At 46.5% G+C, this 24,881-nt stretch overlaps 1 protein-coding gene across 1 annotated transcript in view; it reads left to right on the top strand.

The window, feature by feature from the left end:
* syne2b (spectrin repeat containing, nuclear envelope 2b) overlaps positions 1-24,881 on the top strand; it is a 408,840-nt gene that overhangs the window by 108,906 nt on the left and 275,053 nt on the right. Inside the window, exons 35-47 of the mRNA XM_061886295.1 lie at positions 285-386; positions 525-725; positions 2,020-2,227; positions 2,333-2,445; positions 3,519-3,721; positions 3,808-3,915; positions 8,829-9,108; positions 15,472-15,786; positions 15,929-16,246; positions 23,659-23,946; positions 24,118-24,345; positions 24,445-24,561; positions 24,662-24,881. The exon at positions 24,662-24,881 is cut by the window's right edge and continues 107 nt beyond it. Of these exons, the coding sequence (XP_061742279.1) occupies positions 285-386; positions 525-725; positions 2,020-2,227; positions 2,333-2,445; positions 3,519-3,721; positions 3,808-3,915; positions 8,829-9,108; positions 15,472-15,786; positions 15,929-16,246; positions 23,659-23,946; positions 24,118-24,345; positions 24,445-24,561; positions 24,662-24,881 (2,701 nt within the window). The remainder of the gene's footprint in view (positions 1-284; positions 387-524; positions 726-2,019; positions 2,228-2,332; positions 2,446-3,518; positions 3,722-3,807; positions 3,916-8,828; positions 9,109-15,471; positions 15,787-15,928; positions 16,247-23,658; positions 23,947-24,117; positions 24,346-24,444; positions 24,562-24,661) is intronic.

Below are 24,881 nucleotides of genomic sequence, written 5' to 3' on the forward strand. Positions count from 1 at the left end.
CTATTTAAATTTGATTTGATATGCCATTGCTATTTTGAAATTAGTATTATTTGAAACTCGATTTTGCATGTCACTATAAAGTTATATAAGTCTCGCTTGTTCAATATTCAATGCAAAACTTGTTTGGGTCCCTATTAAAAGGTTAATTTGTTCAACCTCGGCCCGCGGCTTTGTTCGGTTTAAAATTTTGGCCCACTCTGTATTTGAGTTTGAAACCCCTGCTGTGGAGAAATCTTGTTTGTTGGTTGACCTTTGTAAAGAAAATCAATGATGTTACAATGCAGGAAGAAATCCAGGCCCATGAGGAAAACATAGAACATTTCCGCAAGAAGTCTGAGGAGATCCAGGAAATGCTTCAGAGTCAGGATGCACCACTTGAACTGCAAGTGAGTAGAAAAACCTTCAAACACAAATACTGTGCAACAAAATGTGTTTTTTTCATGGACCAAAGGGCAGGGCTTTAGATCACTGAGCTCTGAGTAATATTCTACCCAATGCTACGAGATCTCTTGCATTGCCTGCAGGTGATGGAAACGCAGCTGAGGAAGAGGATGGAACAGGTGAAGGAGTTGTTCGCAGACTGCACCGACGTCTTTGAGGAGCTGATGATGGTGAAGAAACATTTTGCGGAGAAAATTGCAGAGTGCCTGTCAGCCCTTGGGAACATTCACTGTTCTATCAGTAAGCTCAATACCTCAGAACCAAAAGCGGAGACCCAGATGCAGGTGCGCAGCTCAGAGATATAATAATTAGGGATGTCCCGATACAACTTTTTCACTTCCGATACGATACCGATATTGTAGCCTTGAGTATTTGCCGATACCGATATCAATACGATACGATATAGGCACGAATCATACATATATTTATTCCTTATTTTGTTTTGTAGAATGTTAGAAAAGGCTTGATAAAGTGATGTTACTGTTACTGATGTTGTAGTGTTAAAACAGAAAACAATAGTCAGCAAGAGTAGGTATAGGAAAAACTGACCCATTTATTATTAACCAATTGGTTACATAAATTTTAACCTTCAACATAAGAGTATTACCTCAACAAATCCAATAAAAACAAAATGTTATATTTAAAGTGCAAAATAACCACTAATACCAACATAATTATACAATTGAAAAGAATACATTTAAAATAAATTAGAAGACCCTGAAAAATAACCTAAATAAATCCAATAAAAAAAAAAAAAAACGTTTTAAAGTGCAAACAATTCAAGTTCACTTCAGTTATTTTTTTACTGTCAGCATATGTTGGAAACAACTGTGGGCAGGGAAAAAACCCACAAAAACAACACAATATTGTCCACTGTCCAACTGCTCTAAATTAAGAGTTCACAGCTCCAGTTTCACTGACTGACTATGCCCAAAACAATGTAGTAATTACTCTTAGTCTTCACTGAAGAATAGTGTAAACACAATAAACATATCACTCTAATAACAAGAGCATAAAACAAATAATAGTCAGTGCTGACTACCCTTACTACTCCTCCTCCTCCTTCTCCACTTTCTGCAGTCCGAGCATAATGTGGAGATTTTTTTTTTAAGAAGATAAGCATTTCGGCATGCTGTGAGTTAAAATACTTCCACACAGCCGACATCACTACACTTTGCTGAGCACACGCGTTGTCGTTGTTGTGATCACGTGGGCTGTGCATGCTGGATCAGAGACGCTCTTCTTCCGCGGCCGCCACCAACGTTAATTAAGGGGCATTGCCGCCACCTACTGTGTTGGAGTGTGATCAAACCAGTCACCTATTATAGAAGTGATGCAGCGGCAAAAGGACAGCTTATATCGGAGCGCTTATATCGGAGTTTTTAGATTCAGTCCGATAAAATCCGATATTCACTTTTTTGGCTAATATCGGACCGATATCAATATCGGATCGGGACATCCCTAATAATAATATACTGTAAACACTTAATGTTGAACAAATCAATTCCAGGAAGATCACTTCCACTTTACTGCAACTGAATTTCTAAATCGAATGAAAGGAGAACTGTTGTGCTCCAGGATCTAGAGGTAGGCCTAGAGGACCAGGAGAGGCAGGCTGAATCCGTGCTGAAGGAGATTGCCCTGGTCTCCAGTGTGGCGAGTCCACAGGTGCTGGAGACTCTTTCGGCGGACTGCGAACGACTGACAGATGCCATCGCCCGCGCCAAGGACATAATCCACCTGAAGACAGAGGAGCGGGAAAAAGGCTTCCTCAAGGTCATTGAAGGTCAGTTTTTGCAGCATTCTACTTTTCCTGCTCAATGTTCACGAGGAAGTCTGCCGGCAAAGACGATGATGCTCGATTCTTGTGTTGGATTGCCATCTTCTCCAGATGAGAGGCAGTCATTTGAGGACTGGTTCCAGGACCTGCAGCTGGCCGTCAACGAGTGCTTCGAGAACCCAGAGAGTAGGTTGGACGTAGAAACGTCTTTGGAGAGGCTGACAGTAAGTGGACGACCACAGTTTCCTACAAGCTGTCTCTTCTGTAATGGACATGCACATGCGTCAGGCGAGTTCCTTCAGGAAAATTACAATTTTCAGCACAATCCCATTCAAGATCAGACAAACATTACAGGGAGACAGAACGGGATCGCTGACGGGTCTGCCGGCTTCCAGCGCCCCTTACAAAAAATATGACATACAGGTAAACAAGGGGGGATGGGAGAAAAGAATAGAAGATTAAAATAAAATTAAAAAAATCGGTCTTAGCCTGGGCCCTGGAGTGGGGGTGCAGACTGAGGCCAAGGGAAAAAAACAACAACTCATAGCCATAGTACACATCCCTCTTACATGTGTGTAAGAGGGAAACATCAAACATCAAAGAACACAGAGGACTTTAAAGACATTAAAGCAGCAGATACAACCAGACACTTCTACATACAGCTATGAATAAAAAGTAAAATAAACATATACACTGTGGTGGCCTCTGCGGTGTTCCACGCCATCGTCTGCTGGGGTGGAGGGAGCCAGGCCAGAGACAGGAGCGGACCCAACAAAGCAACCACTCTCGGCCAATGTCCAGTCCGCATGGATGAGCGAGGATGCGTCCAAGGTGACTGAGGTGTCCGACACCTGCTCACCCAGTCAAGACACCGCGAAGCCTCTCCGTCCCAGCGCTCAGTGCTAGCTCCGCAGCCCTGTCCCCCTCATCCGCATCTCCTCCAGTCCCTCCAAACAGACTCTGGTGTAGCAGAGACCCAGCAGCTGGTCTCCATGGCCAAAAGGCAGATCCAGAAGTCCACAAAAAAAGCACCACAGAGGTCACGAAAGTGCCGCTTCTTGTCACACAGTCCCAAAGGGTCCTGGACCAAAATGCAAAAAAATATAATAACACATGAAAACAAGAGGGAAACACAAAAGGATGACACAAGAGCACAGAGCTCTTGCCTACAGCAGCCACTACAGCAGCGCCATCTTGGGAAAAAAAAGGAACTCCCCTGACGGAATAAATAAAGTACTATCTAATCTGATCTAATGCACGACTAAAAGATATTCACGGTTTCTCTTTTGTCTCTCAGGGCTTCTTGAAGACCAACGCTGCTGAGCAACGTCTGGACCAGCTGAAGGATCATCTGGACATCGGCCGCCAACAGATTGACGCTCAACAGCTGACCGAGCTCGGCAACTGGCTGAAAGAGCAGCGGGAGGAGGTGCTCACGTTTACCAGCCACTGTTTGAACAGGCAGAAACAGATGCAGTGTCTCCATGCAGACTTAAGCGGGTAAATGATCACAGCTTATGTTTTCTCGCCTCACATGCTGAAAGTGATGTATATCCCATCCGGATTCTTCTTCCTTCATGTTGTAGTCTGCAGACACATCATGATAGCCTCCAGGAGTGGCTGCAGGACAAAGAGAAACAAAGTACAACCCCTGTCAATGCCAAACATCTCCTCGAGGACCTCCAGGATGAAAGGTGATCAAAGAGACTATTTCATCAGCATCACTGTTCATAAGCACAGACTTAACAGTTCAACTATTTTTATTTAATTAGCCTTTATTTAATCAATCAATCAATCAATGTTTACTTATATAGCCCTAAATCACTAGTGTCTCAAAGGGCTGCACAAACCACCACGACATCCTCGGTAGGCCCACATAAGGGCAAGGAAAACTCACACCCAGTGGGACGTCGGTGACAATGATGACTATGAGAACCTTGGAGAGGAGGAAAGCAATGGATGTCGAGCGGGTCTAACATGATACTGTGAAAGTTCAATCCACAATGGATCCAACACAGTCGCGAGAGTCCAGTCCAAAGCGGATCCAACACAGCAGCGAGAGTCCCGTTCACAGCGGAGCCAGCAGGAAACCATCCCAAGCGGAGGCTGATCAGCAGCGCAGAGATGTCCCCAGCCGATACACAGGCAAGCAGTACATGGCCACCGGATCGGACCGGACCCCCTCCACAAGGGAGAGTGGGACATAGAAGAAAAAGAAAAGAAACGGCAGATCAACTGGTCTAAAAAGGGAGTCTATTTAAAGGCTAGAGTATACAAATGAGTTTTAAGGTGAAACTTAAACGCTTCTACTGAGGTGGCATCTCAAACTGTTACCGGGAGGGCATTCCAGAGTACTGGAGCCCGAACGGAAAACGCTCTATAGCCCGCAGACTTTTTTTGGGCTTTGGGAATCACTAACAAGCCGGAGTCCTTTGAACGCAGATTTCTTGCCGGGACATATGGTGCAATACAATCGGCAAGATAGGATGGAGCTAGACCGTGTAGTATTTTATACGTAAGTAGTAAAACCTTAAAGTCACATCTTAAGTGCACAGGAAGTCAGTACAGGCGTAATGTGATCAAACTTTCTTGTTCTTGTCAAAAGTCTAGCAGGTAACCAGGTAAAATCCCATTGAGATCAAAGATCTCTTTTCCAAGGGAGACCTGGCCAAGAGAGCAGCACCAAGGTTACAATAAAAACAGTAAACAACACATAAAACATCAAATAATTTACAACATTAAAACTTGCTCACATCACACATGTGCATACAGACAAGGTAGACTGCAGTCCTTTCACAGAAGCTTTAAACTCATTCAATGCAACAAGGCTTTGAAGTTGAATATTCGATTCGTAGGTTATTCCAAGCCTTCGGTGCTGAAAACCTAAATGCTTACTTGCCCAGTTCAGTTCTGACTTTGGGGACGACAAATTGCAGAATATTCATTGAACAAAGACTGTGACTTCCTTGTTTCTTTGTTAAAAGACAAGATGGATAAGATGGGGCGATACCCAGAATGGGTTTGTAGATGAACACATACCAATGATTGAGGCATCGAGCACATAAAGATGTCCGGTTAACCATTGAGTATACTCAATGGTTAACCATTGTGAGTATACTCACAATGCCGAGTAAGGGGAGCGCAGTTGCTGATGAATCCCAGTGCTCCGTGGTACACACTATCCAGCTTGTGGAGACAACCAGCAGTAGCATCTCCATAGTCAAGAACAAGTAAAAAGGTTGTTTCCACCAATTTCTGTTTCACAGTAAAAGAAAATACTTGTTTCTATAATAAATTCCCAGTAAAAGTTTCAGTTTTTTAACAACATACTGAATGTGCTCCTTAAAGGGGAACATTATCACCAGACCTATGTGAGCGTCAATATATACCTTGATGGTGCAGAAAAAAAACAAATATTTTTTTAACCGATTTCCGTACTCTAAATGGGTGAATTTTGGCGAATTAAACGCTATTGACGCTATTCATAGTCATAGCATGGCCGAATAGCTTCGTTAGCCATCCATCCATCCATCCATTTTCTACCGCTTATTCCCTTTCAGGTTCGCGGGGGGTGCTCGCACCTATCTCAGCTACAATCGGGCGGAAGGCAGGGTACACCCTGGACAAGTCACCACCTCATTGCAGGGCCAACACAGATAGACAGACAACATTCACACTCACATTCACACACTAGGGACCATTTAGTGTTGCCAATCAACCTATCCCCATCGCCGGTAAAATGTGCGGACCAAACGATCAGGACTTTCGCATCTTGTGACACTGGAGCAACTTAAATCCGTCGATTGGTAAGTGTTTGTTTCACATTAAATGTGGGTGGAAGGAAACGTAATATAGTTGAAAATGCATCTACAGGTTATCCATACATCTCTGTTCCATGTCTGCTTTAGCACCGCCGGTAAATAGCATGTTAGCATCGATTAGCGTAGCATGTTAGCATCGATTAGCTGGCAGTCAACATCAACAAAACTCAGCTTTGTGATTTCGTTGACTATTGTTGCAAAAGTATTTGCAGGTTATCCATACATCTCTGTGCCATGTCTGTCATCGCCGGTAAAATGTGCAGACACTCCGGCACATTCAATGGGGGTCTGGCGGCAGACACTTTCTCATCTTCGGGCCAGTGGTGCAACTTGAATCCCTCCCTGTTAGTGTTGTTACACCCTCCGACAACACACCGACGAGGCATGATGTCTCCAAGGTTCCAAAAAATAATCAAAAAACCGGAAAATAACAGAGCTGAGACCCGGTGTTTGTAATGTGTTGAAAATGAAAATGGTGGGTGTGTTACCTCGGCGACGTCACATTCTGACGTCATCCCCTCCAGCCCGATAAACAGAAAGGCGTTTAATTTGCCAAAATTCACCCATTTAGAGTTCGGAAATCGGTTAAAAAAATAGATGGTCTTTTTTCTGCAACATCAAGGTATATATTGACGCTTGCATAGGTCTGGTGATAATGTTCCCCTTTAAAATGTTTTCACACAGTGCTGATCTTACAGTTTTTGATGTGGTAAAGAACATACACTTTGTTTTCTCTGCATTTAAAACCAGTTGAAGGTAGCAAAGTTGTTCTTGTTCTCTGTCAAATGCGTATTGTACATATTTAAAGGCCTCAGCAGGAGTTGGTGCTGTGCAGTAGATTAGATTAGATAGTACTTTATTCATTCGGTCAGGAGAGTTCCTTCAGGAAAATTACAATTTTCAGCACAATCCCATTCAAGATCAGACAAACATTACAGGGAGACAGAACAGGATCGCTGACGGGTCTGCCGGCTTCCAGCGCCCCTCACAAAAAAAGATGAGACACAGGTAAACAAGGGGGGGGGGAATAGAAGATTAAAATGAAATAAAAAAATCGGTCTTAGCCTGGGCCTTGGAGAGGGGGGGCAGACTGAGGCCAAGGGAAAAAAAACAACAAAAAACAACAACTCATAGCCATAGTACACATCCCTCTTCCATGTGTGTAAGAGGGAAACATCAAACATCAAAGAACACATAGGACATTAAAGACATTAAAGCAGCAGATACAAGCAGACACTTCTACATGCAGCTATGAATAAAAAGTAAAAGAAACATATCCACTGTGGTGGCCTCTGCGGTGTTCCACGCCATCGTCCGCTGGGGTGGAGGGAGGATGGCCAGAGACAGGAGCAGACCCAACAAAGCAACCAAGACAGCCGACTCCACTCTCGGCCAGTGTCCAGTCCGCATGGATGAGCGAGGATACGTCCAAGGTGACTGAGGTGTCCGACACCTGCTCACCCAGCCAAGACACCGCGAAGCCTCTCCGTCCCAGCGCTCAGTGCCAGCTCCGCAGTCCTGTCCCCTCATCCGCATCTCCTCCAGTCCCTCCAAACTCTGCAGTCCTGTCCCCTCATCCGCATCTCCGCCAGTCCTTCCAAACTCTGCTGCCCTGTCCCCTCATCCGCATCTCCTCCAGTCCCTCCGAACTCTGCAGTCCTGTCCCCTCATCCGCATCTCCTCCAGTCCCTCCAAACTCTGCAGTCCTGTCCCCTCATCCGCATCTCCTCCAGTCCCTCCAAACTCTGCAGTCCTGTCCCTTCATCCACACCTCCTCCAGTCCCTCCAAACTCTGCAGTCCTGTCCCTTCATCCACACCTCCTCCAGTCCCTCCAAACTCTGCTGCCCTGTCCCCTCATCCGCATCTCCTCCAGTCCCTCCAAACTCTGCAGCCCTGTCCCCTCATCCGCATCTCCTCCAGTCCCTCCAAACTCTGCAGTCCTGTCCCTTCATCCACACCTCCTCCAGTCCCTCCAAACTCTGCAGTCCTGTCCCTTCATCCGCATCTCCTCCAGTCCCTCCAAACTCTGCAGTCCTGTCCCTTGATCCGCATCTCCTCCAGTCCCTCCAAACTCTGCAGCCCTGTCCCCTCATCCGCATCTCCTCCAGTCCCTCCAAAGCGACTCCGGTGTGGCAGAGACCCAGCAGCTGGTCTCCATGGCCAAAAAGGCTCCCGGGAGGCAGATCCAGAAGTCCACAAAAAAAAGCACCACAGAGGTCACAAAAGTGGCACCCCTTGTCACTCAGTCCCAAAGGGTCCCGGACCAAAAGGCAAAAAAATATAATAACACATGAAAACAAGAGGGAAACACAAAAGGATGAGACAAGAGCACAGAGCTCCTGCCTACAGCAGCCACTACAGCAGCGCCATTTTGGAAAAAATAAAAAATAATATACGTATGTATATATGTATATGACAGTATCATCAGCATACAAATGGAAAATCGAGTTCGCAATATTCTGTCCAAGATTCTTTACAGAAATACTTGCATTAAAACTACTCTGACAAGTACACATTATCCAAAAAGTTACTTAGGTAAATCTAACAGAGTAAAGCGTTACCACCCACCTCTGGTTGTGATCACCACAGCAATGGCACCAGAGCAGTCTGATTGGGCGCTCAGTCAGTTCTCTGAGGCGATGTCATAACATCATTGCCTTTCTGTCTATGATCTCACCTTTGATCTTTTTAGGCCTGCGAGTCGAGTGTTTCCGACGATCGAGTTTAAATGGAATGTTAAGTGTTCAAAGCCCTCATGTTGAAAGTGTCATATTTTGTTTGGCAGCCAAAGAGCGGACGCCGTCATTGAGCTCCTTGCTTCAGTACGCCGCCAGGGCATCAAAGCCGACCCGCTCGTGAAGGACAGCGACGACCTGATACAGCGCTACCGAAAGCTGGAAGCCGGGCTGCAGACACAGGCGGAGGCCCACGACATCTTGGAGGGGGGACTGGAGCAGTTTATGAGCCAGGCTGAGAGAACCAAAGGCTGGTTTAAAGACCTCCTACGGCCTTTTACCTTAGCAGATGGAGACAAGCAGTGCAAGGAGATGAGCCACAAAGCAAAGGTCAGAGGGAATATTTTTGAACTGATTAGTGTTTTTTACTGCCGGCAGTAAGTCGAACACATTTCCAGTGAGGGTTGGACTCCGCCAAGGCTGTCCTTTGTCACCGATTCTGTTCATAACTTTTATGGACAGAATTTCTAGGCGCAGTGAAGGCGTTGAGGGGTTCCGGTTTGGTAACCGCAGGATTAGGTCTCTGCTTTTTGCAGTTGATGTGGTCCTGATGGCTTCATCTGACCGGGATCTTCAGCTCTCGCTGGATCGGTTCGCAGCCGAGTGTGAAGCGACCGGAATGAGAATCAGCACCTCCAAGTCCGAGTCCATGGTTCTCGCCCGGAAAAGGGTGGAGTGCCATCTCCGGGTTGGGGAGGAGACCCTGCCCCAAGTGGAGGAGTTCAAGTACCTAGGAGTCTTGTTCACGAGTGAGGGAAGAGTGGATCGTGAGATCGACAGGCGGATCGGTGTGGCGTCTTCAGTAATGCGGACGTTGTACCGATCCGTTGTGGTGAAGAAGGAGCTGAGCCGGAAGGCAAAGCTCTCAATTTACCGGTCGATCTACGTTCCCATCCTCACCTATGGTCATGAGCTTTGGGTCATGACCGAAAGGATAAGATCACGGGTACAAGCGGCCGAAATGAGTTTCCTCTCCCTTAGAGATAGGGTGAGAAGCTCTGCCATCCGGGAGAAACTCAAAGTAAAGCCGCTGCTCCTCCACATCGAGAGGAGCCAGATGAGGTGGTTCAGGCATCTGGTCAGGATGCCACCCGAACGCCTCCCTAGGGAGGTGTTTAGGGCACGTCCAACCGGTAGGAGGCCACGGGGAAGACCCAGGACACGTTGGGAAGACTATGTCTCCCGGCTGGCCTGGGAACGCCTCGGGATCCCCCGGGAAGAGCTAGACGAAGTGGCTGGGGAGAGGGAAGTCTGGGTTTCCCTGCTTAGGCTGTTGCCCCCACGACCCGACCTCGGATAAGCAAAAGATGATGGATGGATGATTAGTGTTTGCGACATCTATTAAACAGACGAGACGTAGGGACTCATGCAGAGACAGGGTTAAATTTTGCTCAATTGAGGAGAAACGTTATTTGGGCTGTACTCTAGTTACGGATCCAAACTACGCTCTAAAGTCCAGCCCATGCGCTTCCTCTATTTATTTGGGAGGTCCTTGGTTACATCACTGAAGCTGTCGCTGGGAGAAGGGGGTAATCTCGACATCTCCAGTTAGACACAATATATGACTATTAATGAAATGCAAATGTGTTGATAAGAAAGAAAGAAATATTTTGTCCATTCCAACATGTACAAGACAAATCAGAACTGAAATTACATTTTCGGCACAGTCCCGCTAAGAGCAGACATACGTTACGGGGGGGGGGGGATCAGCCACCTACAGCGCTCCTTAAAAAAGGCTAGACCCTAAGGAGGGGTCTAGACTGAGTCCAAGGAAAAAAACCTCACATTAAACATACATATATCACACCAACTTGCAACAGAGGGAGGGGTGGGTTTGAGGAGGCCCGGTGTCGCTCTATAGCGCCGCTCAGCCATCCACAGCCCCAGAGGAATTAAGCGGTGGTGAAGGCGTTGAGTTCAAGGGTGGGGATTATGCGTGCGTATATGCCCAGTTGATCTGCTGTTTCTTTTCTTTTTCTCCTATGTCCCACTCTCCCTTGTGGAAGGGGTCCGGTCCGTTCCGGTGGCCATGTACTGCTTGCCTGTGTATCGGCTGCTGATCCGCCTCCGCTTGGGATGTTTTCCTGCTGGCTCCGCTGTGAACGGGACTCTCGCTTCTGTGTTGGATCCGCTTTGGACTGGACTCTCGCGACTGTGTTGGATCCATTATGGATTGAACTTTCACAGTATCATGTTAGACCCGCTCGACATCCATTGCTTTCCTCCTCTCCAAGGTTCTCATAGTCATCATTGTCACCGACGTCCCACTGGGTATGAGTTGTCCTTGCCCTTATGTGGGCCTACCGAGGATGTCATAGTGGTTTGTGTTGCGGTTTGTGCAGCCCTTTGAGACACTCGTGATTTAGGGCTATATAAGTAAACATTGATTGATTGATTGAATGTTTTTGTATGACTGAGGCCGATAAGGTTTGGCTACAGATGTTGTTGACAAAAAGGAAGGTCAAAAGCGTCCATCTTTGAGGAGTCTTCGGGAGATTTTCTTCAGAGCAGCCTGTTCCCGTATCAAGGCCATTCAGGGAGTCCAAATCGTAGATAAAAAGCTGTTTTTCTTCAAGAAGACAAAATAGTGACTTATCGCCTCCTCTGTTGTCAATGCTGGATTTTCTTCAATTCCAATTAATTATTCCTTTTCTGCAAACTTTTCCAAGATGAGATCCATTTTGCGATTCAACTCAGAAATCACTCCAGTCTGTGTTCCCACAGCTGGACCCAATCCTTCCATTGCGTTGAACAGCCGTTGGGCCCCTTGAGTGGCTGCCATCGTCTTCCGAATTTGTCGATACACCAGAGCAATGCCAAGCCCAATCAGCAAGTGCCCCGCGATCACAGCTCCAAATAGGTAGATGTCTTCGACGTCCTCGATAGAAAGGCCCGAGAGGCACATGATCCTCCATGTGTTCCGGGAGTCCCTCACGTAACCCGCAGCGATCGTTCCATCAGGGCAGCCAGGCTCCCCCGAACCTCTTTTTCTTGTCGAAAAGACTGTGTCAGTTTCGTCGAGAGTCCAGCTGATCATATTCATATTGAAATTTGGATTAGAGGACAGCGCAAAGAAAGAGGCTTTTAAAAAAGTTCAGACAAGGACAAAGACAAAGAGAGCAAGGAGGGAACGGAAAGTGCGACCGCCCTCACCAGAGGCTAGAGTGAAATGACTCGTGATACCGCCCTGTCTCTGCTCCGTCTGCGTCATGACACTCGATGTTTGGCCTTGGCCGTCAGAAGGCCGATTCTGGAAACAAACACTGATACGAGACTGGCTTTCCACAGATAGAAAAATAACAACTTCAGCACAATTGATAATAACTATAGCAATGGCCCTTAAGCATGAGTTATGTGATAATATATACAAAATTATTCTAACAGTGCCATTTTTCATGAGTTAAAATTTAAAGATCTAAAACTTGTACTACATACACAAAAGACCTATCTATTCTTCTCAAATATTGTTCACAAATCGGTCTAAATTTGTGTTAGTCAGCATGTCTTCTTTGCTAAAATAATCCACCCCACCTCACAGGTGTGCCTTAGGCTGCTCACAATAAAAGGCCACTCTGAAATGTGCAGTTTTATCACACAGCACAATGCCACGTATTTCAAGTTTTGAAGGAGCTTGTAGTAGGCATGCTAACTGCAGGAACGTCCACCAGAGCTGTTGCCTGTGAATTGAATGTTCATTTCGCTACCATAAGTCATCTCCAAAGGCGTTTCAGAGAATTTGGCAGTACATTCAACCGGCCTCACAACCGTAGACCACGTGTAACCACACCGGCCCAGGACCTCCACATCCAGCAGGTGCACCTCTGTAATCGTCTGAGACCAGCTGCTGCAACTATTTGTTTGTGTAACCAAATAATTTTTGCACAAACTGTGAGAAACCATTTCAGGGAAGCTCATCTGCATGCTTGTCGTCCTCAATGGGGTCTCGACCTAACTGCGGTTTCTCGTCGTAACCGATTTGAGTGGGGAAATGCTCACTTTCGATGACGTCTGGCACAGATCAATCAATCAATCGATGTTTACTTATATAGCCCTAAATCACTAGTGTCTCAAAGGGCTGCACAAACCACTATGACATCCTCGGTAGGCCCACATAAGGGCAAGGAAAACTCACACCCAGTGGGACATCGGTGACAATGATGACTATGAGAACCTTGGAGAGGAGGAAAGCAATGGATGTCGAGCGGGTCTAACATGATACTGTGAAAGTTCAATCTATAATGGATCCAACACAGTCGCGAGAGTCCAGTCCAAAGCGGATCCAACACAGCAGCGAGAGTCCCGTTCACAGCGGAGCCAGCAGGAAACCATCCCAAGCGGAGGCGGATCAGCAGCGCAGAGATGTCCCCAGCCGATACACAGGCAAGCAGTACATGGCCACCGGATCGGACCGGACCCCTTCCACAAGGGAGAGTGGGACATAGAAGAAAAAGAAAAGAAACGGCAGATCAACTGGTCTAAAAAGGGAGTCTATTTAAAAGCTAGAGTATACAAATGAGTTTTAAGGTGAGACTTAAATGCTTCTACTGAGGTAGCATCTCAAACTGTTACCGGGAGGGCATTCCAGAGTACTGGAGCCCGAACGGAAAACGCTCTATAGCCCGCAGACTTTTTTTGGGCTTTGGGAATCACTAATAAGCCGGAGTCCTTTGAACCCAGATTTCTTGCCGGGACATATGGTACAATACAATCGGCAAGATAGGAGGGAGCTAGACCGTGTAGTATTTTATACGTAAGTAGTAAAACCTTAAAGTCACATCTTAAGTGCACAGGAAGCCAGTGCAGGTGAGCCAGTACAGGCGTAATGTGATCAAACTTTCTTGTTCTTGTCAAAAGTCTAGCAGCCGCATTTTGTACCAACTGTAATCTTTTAATGCCGCAAATAATACGTTACAGTAATCGAGACGAGGCGTAACAAACGCATGGATAATGATCTCAGCGTCTTTAGTGGACAGAATGGAGCGAATTTTAGCGATATTACGGAGATGAAAGAAGGCCGTTTTAGTAACGCTTTTAACGTGTGACTCAAAGGAGAGAGTTGGGTCGAAGATAATACCCAGATTCTTTACCGTGTCGCCTCGTTGAATCCCGGTTTTCACTGTTCAGGGCAGATAGCGTCGTGTGGATAAGCGGTTTGCTGATGTCAGCGTTGTAAAGGGAGCGGCCCGAGGTAGGGGTGGGGTTCTGGTACGGGCAGGCGTATATTATGGACAATGAAGGCAAGTGCATTGACGGCATTTTGAGTGCACAGAGATACCGTGACAAGATCCTGAGGCCCATTGTTGTGCCATTCACCAGAGACCATCCCCTCATGTTGCAGTATGACAATGCATGACCCCACGTTGCAAGGATCTCTACACAATTCCTAGAAGCCGAAGACATCCCGGTCCTTTCATGGTCAGCCTATTCACCGGACATGTCACCCATTGAGCATGCTTGGGATGCAGTGGATCGGCATATAGGACTAGGTCTTTTTCTCCCTTTTTAGACCAGTTGATCTGCCGTTTCTTTTCTTTTTCTTCTATGTCCCACTCTCCTTTGTGGAGGGAGTCCGGTCCGATCCGGTGGCCATGTACTGCTCGCAGCCTGTGTATCGGCTGGGACATCTCTGCGCTGCTGATCCGCCTCCTCTTGGGATGGTTTCCTGCTGGCTCCGCTGTGAACGGGACTTGGATCTCTACACAATTCCTAGAAGCCGAAGACATCCCGGTCCTTTCATGGTCAGCCTATTCACCGGACATGTCACCCATTGAGCATGCTTGGGATGCAGTGGATCGGCATATAGGACTAGGTCTTTTTCTCCCTTTTTAGACCAGTTGATCTGCCGTTTCTTTTCTTTTTCTTCTATATCCCACTCTCCTTTGTGGAGGGAGTCCGGTCCGATCCGGTGGCCATGTACTGCTCGCCTGTGTATCGGCTGGGGACATCTCTGCGCTGCTGATCAGCCTCCTCTTGGGATGGTTTCCTGCTGGCTCCGCTGTGAACGGGACTAGGATCTCCACACAATTCCTAGAAGCCGAAGACATCCCGGTCCTTTCATGGTCAGCCTATTCACCGGACATGTCACCCATTGAGCATGCTTGGGATGCAGTGGATCGGCATATAGGACTAGGTCTTTTTCTCCCTTTTTAGACCAGTTGATCTGCCGTTTCTTTTCTTTTTCTTCTATGTCCCACTCTCCTTTGTGGAGGGAGTCCGGTCCGATCCGGCGGCCATGTACTGCTCGCCTGTGTATCGGCTGGGACATCTCTGCGCTGCTGATCAGCCTCCGCTTGGGATGGTTTCCTGTGAACGGGACTCTCGCTGCTGTGTTGGATCCGCTTTGGACTGGACTCTCGCGACTGTGTTAGATCCATTATGGATTGATCTTTCACAGTAACATGTTCTCATAGTCATTATTGTCACCGACGTCCCACTGGGTGTGAGTTTTCCTTGCCCTTATGTGGGCCTACCGAGGATGTCGTAGTGGTTTGTGCAGCCCTTTGAGACACTAGTGATTTAGGGCTATATAAGTAAACATTGATTGATTGACTGATTTTGTGTATATAGACAGTTTCAGACTTTTGATTTCGACTCATGAAAAATGGAAGCAAAAACAAAAGTGTCGCGTTTATATTTTTGTTCGGTGTAATTACGAGTAAGCTGAACAGAACAATTCTCATTTTCGGCCATCAGGCTCTTCTGAGCACAAAACCAGAGGGAGACTCCAAGGTGAACCAGCTTCGATGCCTGAGCCAGAGTCTTTGCGAGCAGGAGCAGTTGGAGCAGAGCAAGAAACAGCAAGTCCGGCAGTCGCTTCGAGACGTGGAGGACGAATGGCAAGCTGTCCTCCAGGCTGCTGAAGATACTTTAAACAAGTCGGAGAAGCAAACTCGCCTACACCAAGAATTGGATGCGTTCAAAGTCCAGAGTGACAGCTTGCAGTCCTGGATCAGCGACTTGGCTGTGGACATTCAGTCTCCTGGTGGTTGCACGGATGAAAAGTGGCATGTGAGTTGAAATCCTCGAATATCTTGTTGACTCGTTAAGTGAGCCTCGTCCTAAATATGGCGAACATCAAACTAATATTAATCATGCAATCGCATAATAACAATAACATCTCCATGTCTTGCATGTTGTGTGTTGGTTTCAGGACATTCTACTCACTAAAACGGACTTGGGGTCTAAGCTCCAGAACCTTAAGGAGCAGGGCCAAAGTCTATGCAACAGTGCGGACTTGGATGAAGGCTTTCGAAAGGAGATCCAGGACACAATAATACTAAGAGAAGGGCAATGGGAGACGGTCACGAAGGCTGCCGAGGAGGTGGAGACAGCAGCCGCTGCCGACAAGGAGGTTGCTGGACTCCGAAGTCGCATCGAGGCCACCCAGTCTTGGATCCGGGAGCAGAGGCACAAGCTGCTGTCGCTAGGAAGTCACATGCTGCTCCAGGAAAGACTGCAAGTTACACAGGTGTGTTGACATATTCGTAAGCAAACTTGATAGCACACTAAGCTGATCTACCATATAGCTCGCTTGGTAGAGTGGCCGTGCCAGCAACTTGAGGGTTGCAGGTTCGATCCCCGCTTCCGCCATCCTAGTCACTGCCGTTGTGTCCTTGGGCAAGACACTTAACCCACCTGCTCCCAGTGCCACCCACACTGGTTTAAATGTAACTTAATAGATATTGGGTTTCACTATGTAAAGCGCTTTGAGTCACTAGAGGAAAAAAGCGCTATATAAATATTATTCTCTTCTCTCTCTACTAAACTTCTGCGCTGAAGATTGTCTCTCTTTAGTGAGACAATCCATTCAGTGTGTCTGTCTTCACGAATATGCAAAATACATACTGATCATCAGGAACACCCTCAACACTGCGAGGAGAAGAATTAGTTATGTGGTTAGAGCAGGGGTGCCCACACTTTTTCTGCAGGCGAGCTACTTTTCAATTGACAAACTCGAGGGGATCTACCTCATTTATATATATATCATTTATATTTATTTATTTACGAAAGAGACATTTTTGTAAACAAGTTAAATGTGTTTAATGATAATACAAGCATGTGTAACACATATAGATGTCTTTCTTTCACAAAGACAAGAATATAAGTTGGTGTATTACCTGATTCTGATGACTTGCATTGATTGGAATCAGACAGTAATGATGATAACGCCGGTTTTTGGCATCTAATTCATCCAGCTTCCATACACTTTACAAGAAAAACATTGGCGGCAAATTCCGTAGCTTGCTTGATTGACATTCACGGCACCCGAGGGTCTTGTGAGATGACGCTGGCTGCTGCCAGTTCATTATTATGAAAAAATGACAAAGAGGAAGGCGAGTAAACACTTTTTATTTCAACAGACTTTCGCGCCGTCCCTTCCGTCAAAACTCTAAAGGCCGACTGCACATTTCCTATCTTCACAATAAAAGCCCTGCTTCATGCTGCCTGCGCTAAAAAAATAAGAGTCTCGGAAAGCTGGCGTGCACCAGTGATGTGCACGCCAGCTTTCTGAAGGATCGCTTGTGCACGCCAGTTTTCCGAGACTCTGTATTTAGTTAGCGCAGGCAGCATGAAGCAGGGCTTTTATTGTGAAGATAGGAAATGTGCAGTCGGCCTTTAGAGTTTTGACGGAAGGTACGGCGCGAGAGTCTGTTGAAATAAAAACTGTTTATCGCCTTCCTCTCGTTCATATTTTCCTAATACTGATCTTGCAGCAGCCAGCGTCATCTCACAAGACCCTCCGGTACCGTGAATGTCATTTAAGTGACGTCTTGGTGAAGATTGATGATCACTAATTTTTAGGTCTATTTTTTTTAAAAGCCTGGCTGTAGATCGACTGACACACCCCCCGCGGTCGACTGGTAGCTCGCGATCGACGTAATGGGCACCCCTGGGTTAGAGTGTCTGCCCTGAGCTTGGTAGGTTGTGAGTTCAAACCAAAGACTATAAAAATGGAACCCATTACCTCCCTGCTTGGCACTCAGCATTAAATCAAATCAAATCAACTTTATTTATTAAGCACATTTAACATTTACCCCAGGGGTAGCCAAAGTGCTGTACAATGGGCAGGTTAAAAGATAATACGGGAACCGAGCAAACAACACATCACAAACAGAACATGATCAAAAATAAATAAATAATGCATGGGAGTTTGCCCAACCAGTCTACATGTGCTTTGTGGACTTGGAGAAGGCATTCGACCGTGTCCCTCGGGAAGTCCTGTGGGGAGTGCTCAGAGAGTATGGGGTACCGGACTGTCTTATTGTGGCGGTCCGCTCCCTGTACGATCAGTGCCAGAGCTTGGTCCGCATTGCCGGCAGTAAGTCGAACACATTTCCAGTGAGGGTTGGACTCCGCCAAGGCTGTCCTTTGTCACCGATTCTGTTCATAACTTTTATGGACAGAATTTCTAGGCGCAGTCAAGGCGTTGAGGGGTTCCGGTTTGGTAACCGCAGGATTAGGTCTCTGCTTTTTGCAGATGATGTGGTCCTGATGGCTTCATCTGACCGGGATCTTCAGCTCTCGCTGGATCGGTTCGCAGTCGAGTGTGAAGCGACCGGAATGAGAATCAGCACCTCCAAGTACGAGTCCATGGTTCTCGCCCGGAAAAGGGTGGAGTGCCATCTCCGGGTTGGGGAGGAGACCCTGCCCCAAGTGGAGGAATTCAAATACCTAGGAGTCTTGTTCACGAGTGGGGGAAGAGTGGATCGTGAGATCGACAGGCGGATCGGTGCGGCGTCTTCAGTAATGCGAACGTTGTATCGATCCGTTGTGGGGAAGAAGGAGCTAAGCCGGAAGGCAAAGCTCTCAATTTACCGGTCGATCTACGTTCCCATCCTCACCTATGGTCATGAGCTTTGGGTCATGACCGAAAGGATAAGATCACGGGTACAAGCGGCCGAAATGAGTTTCCTCCGCCGGGTGGCGGGTCTCTCCCTTAGAGATAGGGTGAGAAGCTCTGCCATCCGGGAGGAACTCAAAGTAAAGCCGCTGCTTCTCCACATCGAGAGGAGCCAGATGAGGTGGTTCGGGCATCTGGTCAGGATGCCACCCGAACGCCTCCCTAGGGATGTGTTTAGGGCACGTCCAGTCGGCAGGAGGCCACCGGGAAGACCCAGGACACGTTGGGAAGATTATGTCTCCCGGCTGGCCTGGGAACGCCTCGGGATCCCCCGGGAAGAGCTAGACGAAGTGGCTGGGGAGAGGGAAGTCTGGGCTTCCCTGCTTAGGCTGCTGCCCCCGCGACCCAACCTCGGATAAGCGGAAGATGATGGATAGATGGATGGATGGATGGACATTTACCCCAGGGGTAGCCAAAGTGCTGTACAATGGACAGGTTAAAAGATAAAACGGGAACCGAGCAAACAACACATCACAAACAGAACATGATCAAAAATAAATAAATAAGTAAAACATAAAAACAGGTTCACAGCAGGTGTATAATGGGGCGCCATTGCAGGATGGATATCACTTAGTGTTAAAAGCCAAGGAATAAAAGTATGTTTTTAAGAGAGATTTAAAAACAGGAAGAGAGGAGGCTTGTCTAACACTCAGAGGTAGGTCGTTCCAGAGCTTGGGAGCAGCAGCGGCAAAAGCTCTGTCACCTCTAAGCTTCAGCCTTGTGTCAGGGACCGTCAGTAGCAGCTGATCGGCTGATCTTAGGGATCGGGTGGGGCAGTAAGGCGGAAGGGGGTCAGAGAGATATGTTGGCGCGAGGTTGTTTAGACATTTAAAACAAATAGAAGGAGTTTAAAATTGATTCGATAACGCACAGGGAGCCAGTGAAGGGACGCTAATATAGGGGTGATGTGCTCACGTCTGCGGGTCTGTGTTAGCAGACGAGCTGCAGGCGGGCGAGGGAGGCCTGGCTAATGCCGACATACGGGGCATTGCAGTATTCTAAACGATTCGAGATAAAGGCGTGGATTAATTTCTCGAGATCATGTCCTGACAGAAGCGGTTTCACTTTCGCTATTTGGCGTAATTGATAAAAGCTTTTTTGAATGACGGCTGCTGATTTGTTTTTCGAATTTAAAATCTGGGTCGAACTTTACCCCCAGGTTTGTGACACAGTCGCTGAGATACGGGGTCAGAGTGCCGAGGTCAACGTTGGGGGAGGGAGAGCGACTTGGACCAAACAACATAACTTCTGTTTTGTCTTTATTTAGACTCAGGAAGTTAGCTGAAAGCCAGCCTTTGATGTCGTGCAGGCGGTCAATGAGACGTTGAACCGTGTTAGTTTGTGCCATGGGAAAATAGATCCGGCAAACATCGGCATAAAAATGAAATGCGATACCATACTTCCTAAAAATAGAACCAAGGGGGAGAAGGTAAAGCGCAAACAAGATTGGGGCAAGGATTGAGCCCTGGGGGACCCCGTGTGGTAAAGGAGCTATGGAAGACATAAATCCGTCTATTTTTACACAGAAACTCCTGTCGGTTAGGTACGACCGGAACCAGTTGAGGGCGGCGCCCTTAATACCAACACAGTTCTCAAGACGAGTAGCTTGATCGACGGTGTAGAACGCAGCAGACAGATCTAAAAGCACCAAGACGACATATTTACCAGAATCAGTTGATAGGAGGATATCGTTAAAAAATTTTAGAAGCGCTGACTCTGTGCGGTGGAGGGCTTTAAAACCGTACTGGAACAGCTCAGTGATACCATTAAGGGTTGGAATTGGGGGTTAAATCACCAAAAATGATTCCCGGGCGCGGCCACCACTGCTGCTGCCCACTGCTCCCCTCACCTCCCAGGGGGTGATCTAGGGTGATGGGTCAAATGCAGAGAATAACTTCACCACATCTAAATTTTGGGAATTTAACTTTAATATGTTATTTTGCACACCCATGGTGATTTATCATGACCTAAACTCGAATGAGAGCACTATTTTGCTTCTTCACTTGGCACATCTGAAAAATACATGCAAACTTACATTCCTACGTATGCTTGTCAACAAATAGGGACCATCAAAAATGGGATAAATGTCTATTCAGCAACATCATTTTATAATCTTATAGCTGTTGGATGACATAAGGGGCTGATTAAAACAAATTAAATTGATGCATTTTGGTGTTTTTTTTTATATAGACGATATATTAACGTGTACTAGAGATGCGTGGATAGGCATTTATATCATCCGCATCCCCATCACCAAAGTCGTCATCCACCCGCCGTCCACCCGAACCAACATTTTATCAGGACCGTACCCGCCCGCCAACCGCCCGCCGAAATACATCCGAAGTTGTCCGCCTTTACCACTCACAGCACTATTTAAACCTGTTTCACGGAGTAATGATGACAATTGGAGCCACTAACGTTCCCGCAACTATCAAGTAGCGTTCATCCTAAATACAAGAATATGGGCGTGCTGTGAAGCCATTGCCTTAGACACCTTCAACAACATGTGCGAAGCGATCGTTGGTCCGGCAACATGTTGTGTGCAGCTTCCGCAATTACACGTACAAGATTGAAAGGCATACTGGGTGATACAGAGTGCACTGATGGTTGTGATATAAACAACTTTAACACTTACTAAAATGCGCCATGCTGTGAAACCACACCCAACAAGATTGACAAACACATTTCGGGAGAACATCCTCACAGTAACACAACATAAACGCAACACAACTAATACCCAGAATCCTTTGCATCCATGATAATTCCTGAATATATTTTACACCCCCGCGCCCTCAACCCCGCCCACCTTACCGAAGCACGGGGGGGGGGGGGTTGCTGCTAGCGGGGTGTATAAAATAGGAAGTGTCATGAATACAAAGGATTATGGGTATTTGTTGTGTTGCGTTTATGTTGTGTTACTGGGAGGATGTTCTCCCGAAATGTGTTTGTCGTTCTTAATTGGTGTGGCTTCACAGCGTGGCGCATATTACTAAGAGTGTTAAAATTGTTTATATCACAGCCATTAGTGTACTCTGTGTCACCCAGTATGCCTTGCAGTCGTGTGCATGTTGCCGCAGAAGCCACACACAACATGATGCTGGACTGACAAGCAGATCGTAAATGTTGTAGCAGGCGACAAAGCCAATGGCTTCATAGCACGCCCTAATACTTATTATCTGGGTGACTACCGGCAGTCATTCAGGAGAATAATAGCGTCTCTTACTGTCTTCTTCGCTTTATGACACGGATCTTAAATGGCACTTTGAATGGCAAAGGATACTGATCACAGAACCATGTATCAATCAATCAATCCACTTTATTTATATAGCACATTTATACAACAATAACGTTTCCAAAGTGCTGCACAGCCATGTTAAAAACAATATTATGCTCCACCAATGACTGAATAAAACAAAAAATGAATAAAAATAAAACCAATAAAAACAATATAAAAACAAATATGATTAAAAACTATTTTAAAGGGTAAAATCAATTAAAACAGTAAAATAGAAATCAAAGTGTATAAAAAAAAAACACAGAGGACAACAGAGGACAGAGGACCACACAACTCACGTAGTGTTAAAAGCCAAAGAATAAAAGTGGGTCTTAAGACGAGACTTAAAACACTCCACTGTGGAAGCAGTTTGAACATGGAGGGGCAGAGTGTTCCGGAGCTTAGGGCCGACCACAGAGAAGGCCCTGTCTCCCCTGGTCTTAAGTCTGGTCTTGGGCACCACGAGCTGGAACTGGCTCTCGGACCTCAGAGCGCGCGCAGGGATGTAAATTTGGATGAGGTCCGAGATATATTCAGGTGCCAGTCCATGTAAAGATTTAAAAACAAACAGCAATGTTTTAAAATCAATTCTAAAATGAACAGGAAGCCAGTGCAAACTCTGAAGAATTGGGGTTATATGCTGGCGTTTCCTGGCCCCTGTTAAAAGTCCTGCTGCCGCGTTCTGGACTAACTGCAACCGGGAGAGAGCTTTTTGGCTAATGCCAGCATAAAGTGCATTGCAGTAGTCCAGGCCACTTGAAATAAAAGCATGCACGACTTGTTCAAAAAGGTTAAAAGATAAAAACGGTTTAACCTTTACTAAAAGACGAAGGTGATAAAAACACGATTTTAAAACGCCATTGACTTGTTTGTCTAGTTTAAAATGGCTGTCTATAGTGACGCCAAGGCTGGTGACTTTGGGACGCACATCATTTTGCAATGGTCCCAAGTCAGTGAGGGCCGGACCAAAAACTAAAATTTCCGTTTTTCCCTCATTCATTATTAAAAAATTCTGGGCTAACCAAGCCTTGAAGTCGCATAGACAGTTAAGAAGGGGTGTCAGGGGGCCGTGGCTTTTTGAAATCGGCATATAAATTTGGCAGTCATCTGCATAAAAGTGATAAAACACTCCATGTTTCTTAAATATATATATCAAATATTTCCAGATGGTTCAACCGCCACCCGCCCAAATCTAATTAAAATCTATTTTTTCGTCTTGTCAACCGCCCGACCCGCGGTTTATCCGCGGATGAGACCGCAAACGGCGCATCTCTAACATGTACCCTATGTGGAAAAAACCTCTTGCAATTTCAAATTTTCTGTGTCTTGACCATGGAGCGCACAATCACATTTGGTGCCAGACTCTCCCAAGAGCGTAACTTCAGCACGGTAAAAACAAAAGTAAAGTGGTTTAATTGTAGATGCCCCACAGGACTGCTTCTAAAATGCCCACAAAAGTGGTACACACCTGCTGGCTGTTGTCACAGGTAAGAGCATAATTGCATGAATGTGCAGGAAATGAGTATATCCATGCTGTAAGCCACATAGTACACGCAAAAAATTCATTTGAATAAGAAGGTCTGCCTCACTTTTCAGTCTTAGTAGATCACCCGCAACAGGCGTGGTATTTGAATCCAAGTAGATCAGGCCCTTAGTCTTTTCTTGTTTTAACTCCTTGTTAAAATAACCCTCCAAACTTTTGTAGGCTGTTATGGCTTCCGAACATGAGGGCCACTCAAAAGTTTCGGACTTGAAGAAGGAGGAGGAGAACCTGGATGCGAGCAGAAGGCCCGAGGCGACACGGTTGGTGTTAGACCTGGAGCAGCAGTGGAGGTCCGTCCTGCAGACGTGCAAAGAGGCCGAATTGCGAGGTTTCGCCGACGACTTTGAGACTCAGAGTAAAAACGCGCAGTCGTGGGTGAGAGAGCAGGAGAGGAAGCTGCAATCTATCAGCATCCACGCTCCACCTGAAGAGAGATGTCGCACAGTTCAGGTTTGTTTCAACGTAAACTGGGAGATGGTTGGTCTACTAAAAAGCAGCTGGATGGAAACTTCCAGAATGTTACCCTTATACTGAAATCCATGGCGCCTAATGATTAAGATAGGAATTGATCAAACACCTGTTTCACAAGACCGGATCCATTTACTTTCCCTTTGTTTCCAGGATGTTCTGCAGTCCAAACCCGACGGCGACTGCCAGGTGAACAACCTGAGGAGGCGGGGCCAGAGTCTTTGTGACCGTCATGACGTAGAGGAGGGCAGAAAGTGTCAGGTCCAGCAGACGGTCCAAGACACGGAGGAGCATTGGAGGGAGGTTCTGCAGGTCGCCAGAAAACTAAGAGAGGATATAGGATCTCAAATGAACCAAGAGATGGAGAGGAGAGTTTTGGAGGTGACAAAGCATTATCATTGGCTCGTGAGATCATTGTGAATTTCTGATGACTTTCCTGAATGTCGTTCTGGACCTCAACGTGCAATCGTTCTGTTTTAGCTGACAGAATTCAAAAGCCTCCATCAGGAAACCAGCCACTGGCTCTCGGACCTCCAGCAACAGCTGGATTCTCTAACCAGTCAATCAACAGAAGAGGGAAGACTACACACCGCACAGGTTAGGCAACACATCAGGAACATCAGAGGTTTATGTTGTGTAAAGAACTATGGTCAAATTCTACATGATGGTCACCTTGGACCACATATTGTCTCCCCAGACCATCTTGGGCTGCAAGTCCAAGGGGGATATTAAACTTCAAGAGCTGAAGAGACGCTACCAGAGTTTATGTGCCGAGGAACTCGAGCCGCACCAAAAACTGGATCTTGAGCGGATCACACGGGACACACAGGACCAGTGGACCACCATCCTCCAGAGTGCCAAAGCGACGCTGAATGTGTTGGAGAAGCAGAGTGCTCTAAAGTGCCAACTGAGGGAGC

This window comes from Nerophis ophidion, linkage group LG24, assembly GCF_033978795.1.
Source record: "Nerophis ophidion isolate RoL-2023_Sa linkage group LG24, RoL_Noph_v1.0, whole genome shotgun sequence".
Lineage (NCBI taxonomy): Eukaryota > Metazoa > Chordata > Actinopteri > Syngnathiformes > Syngnathidae > Nerophis > Nerophis ophidion.